Raw genomic sequence first — 2,471 nt, 5'->3', positions numbered from 1 at the left:
TTAAATATATTCACAGGTGTGAAGCCTGTGAGCTACAATAATGACTGGCCTGGTAATCTATATCCACTGGCACAAAACTGGAATGAATGTTATGGAAGTATCCAACGATTTTCTGATAGGATTTAAGGCCTGATTCAAAAGAGTCAATACGTGGTACTCTTCAGAAGCAAGGATCTGTGGCTACATAGGTCACAAAGAATAGTGGATAAACTATTAGTGTGCTAAATGGGCATAGTGTTAAACTAACTGCATGATGATTTCTTGTTATACTCATAGATTTGTGCATCTCTCAACTCTGACCAGAGAAGATACTTCTTGCACTAGATAGCAATGAACACAGAGACCACAAGTGGTAAATTTTCAGTGAATAAGAGACTAGTGAATCATCAGTCCTATATGAGACACTTGTATTATGACACTTATATCAAGTTTCAGGGCACCCTGCAGGAAGAGGGGAAGAAAAATTGCAAGAACCAGAGTTAGTGGATGAATGCAAGGAAACTGTGTCACCTGGACACCACAAGGTAATTCCTCATATAATCTCATACTACTTAGAACAGTATGCACAAGACCTGTGAAAACCCAAGTCAGATTAGAGTCAAGAATAAACAGGGGAGTTTCGCTCAACGCTGAGAATCTATGAGCAACTAATAGATGCTGGAAGAGGAAGAGAGGGTGTCAGTTTTCCTTACTGGTATGGTGACTGATACATTTGCGAGACTCCAGGGCTTGGACTAACACTGGGGAGCACTTGGGAGACATAGATTAGAATCGATAAACCATTAAGAAACAGAATTTAAATAAATAAGTAATAAAATAAACATAATAATATAGGACATGGAATCAGGAAGAAGGGGGAGCAATGAGAGGTTTGATATGGGAGGAGGTCTGAATGTAATCAAATTACATTCTCTGAAATTCTGAAATCAATAAAAATTATTAAAAATAAACATAAGGATAAAATATATTGACAATTAAATTTGAAGGTACTGATAAGACAAATGAGGAGGATGCAAAAACACAATAGAGACAGGGCCAGAGAGCACTACTGGTTAAATCAGTTTGTGATTCTCTTCACGCTTTGCCTCACAGCAAGTTTGACATCCTTGTTCCTGAGGCTGTAGATGAGAGGATTCAGATGGGCACTATCGAAGTGTAAAACACTGAGAAAAATTTCCCCTGGCCCATAGTTTCAGCAGATGATGGCTTGACATAAGCAAGAAGCCCAGATCCAAAGAACAGACTGACAGTTATTATGTGAGACCCACAAGTGCTCATGACTTTGGACAAACCCTTACTTGATGACATCTGAATGATATTTAGAAGGATCGTAGCATATGAGAGTAAGATAACGAGGCTACATGAAATGATAACTGTACCCACCACAGCAGTACTCAGGAGTTCATTGACATAGGTGCTACAACAGGAGAGTCGAAGGACAGGGAAGATATCACACATGTAGTGGTTGATGGTGTTGGAAACACAAAAGTTGAGCCTCAACATAAGGAAAACCCTTATGGCATTAGAAAACCCTGTCAGGTATGAACCAGATATCATCAGACAGCAGATCCTAGGTAACATGACAGCGTTATACATCAGAGGCTTACAGATGGCCACATATCGATCATAGGCCATGACTGTCAACACATTACTTTCAGAGTTGACAAAAAAGCAGAAGAAAAACAGCTGAGTCATGCAGCCTGTGAAGGAGACGGTGTTCTGCTCCAAAACAAAATTCATCAACATTTTGGGGGTAAAGACACAGGAATAGCAGAAGTCAATGAAGGACAAATTGAAGAGGAAAAAGTACATGGGAGTGTGAAGGTGAGAGTTCAGAAATATGAGGCTCATTAAGCTCATGTTTCCCACCACTATGGCTGCATAGTTCACCAGAAACAACACAAACAGGGGCAGCTGGAGCTCAGGTTGGTCTGTTAGTCCCATCAGAATGAACTCAGACACTGAAGAGTCATTTACCATAACCATTTTCTTCATGAGCAGACTCTGTAAGAATAAGAACACAAGGTGAACGCAATGAGAAATCCATCATGGACTGCAGGGTAGTAGAAGTATTGGTTTACGAACTTGCATTGAGGGAACACACCCAAGGCAGGCAAAGAGCCCCAACTACTACTGATGTTGCTTCCTGAAGAATTCCCACTCTCTTTCTGCTACCCATGGTGTATGTCTCTGCCCAGTAATTATGCAGCTGCACATCTCAGTTCCTCTGAATATAATGTCAATTCTTTTATTAATCTTTACTAATAATTAAGGCTTAAAAGATCAAGGTATAAGTTATTTTGCCAAAATCCAAGTTTTTTTCAATGTACAGTTTTATTGAATTTATGTGCGTTTAAATAATAGATCTTAATCATATTTAGACCCTCTCCAAACCCAAGATTTTTAAACTTTGGAGTTTGAAGGGAAATTGTGAAGACAAATATAACTTGGTGCTCACCTTTGTTCACCTG

The 2,471-nt window shown here is 39.4% G+C and overlaps 1 protein-coding gene across 1 annotated transcript; it reads right to left on the bottom strand.

Moving 5' to 3' along the window:
• Positions 1-1,134: 1,134 nt before the first annotated feature.
• On the bottom strand, positions 1,135-1,995 carry LOC103748039 (olfactory receptor 143-like). Its single transcript, XM_017802591.1, has one exon. The coding sequence runs from the start codon at positions 1,993-1,995 to the stop codon at positions 1,135-1,137; it is 861 nt and encodes a 286-aa protein (XP_017658080.1).
• Positions 1,996-2,471: the final 476 nt, after the last annotated feature.

This window comes from Nannospalax galili, unplaced genomic scaffold, assembly GCF_000622305.1.
Source record: "Nannospalax galili isolate Female #2095 unplaced genomic scaffold, S.galili_v1.0 scaffold1045, whole genome shotgun sequence".
Taxonomy (NCBI): domain Eukaryota; kingdom Metazoa; phylum Chordata; class Mammalia; order Rodentia; family Spalacidae; genus Nannospalax; species Nannospalax galili.
Note: the sequence above shows the minus strand (reverse complement) of the source record. Positions and strands in the feature narration are given on the sequence as shown.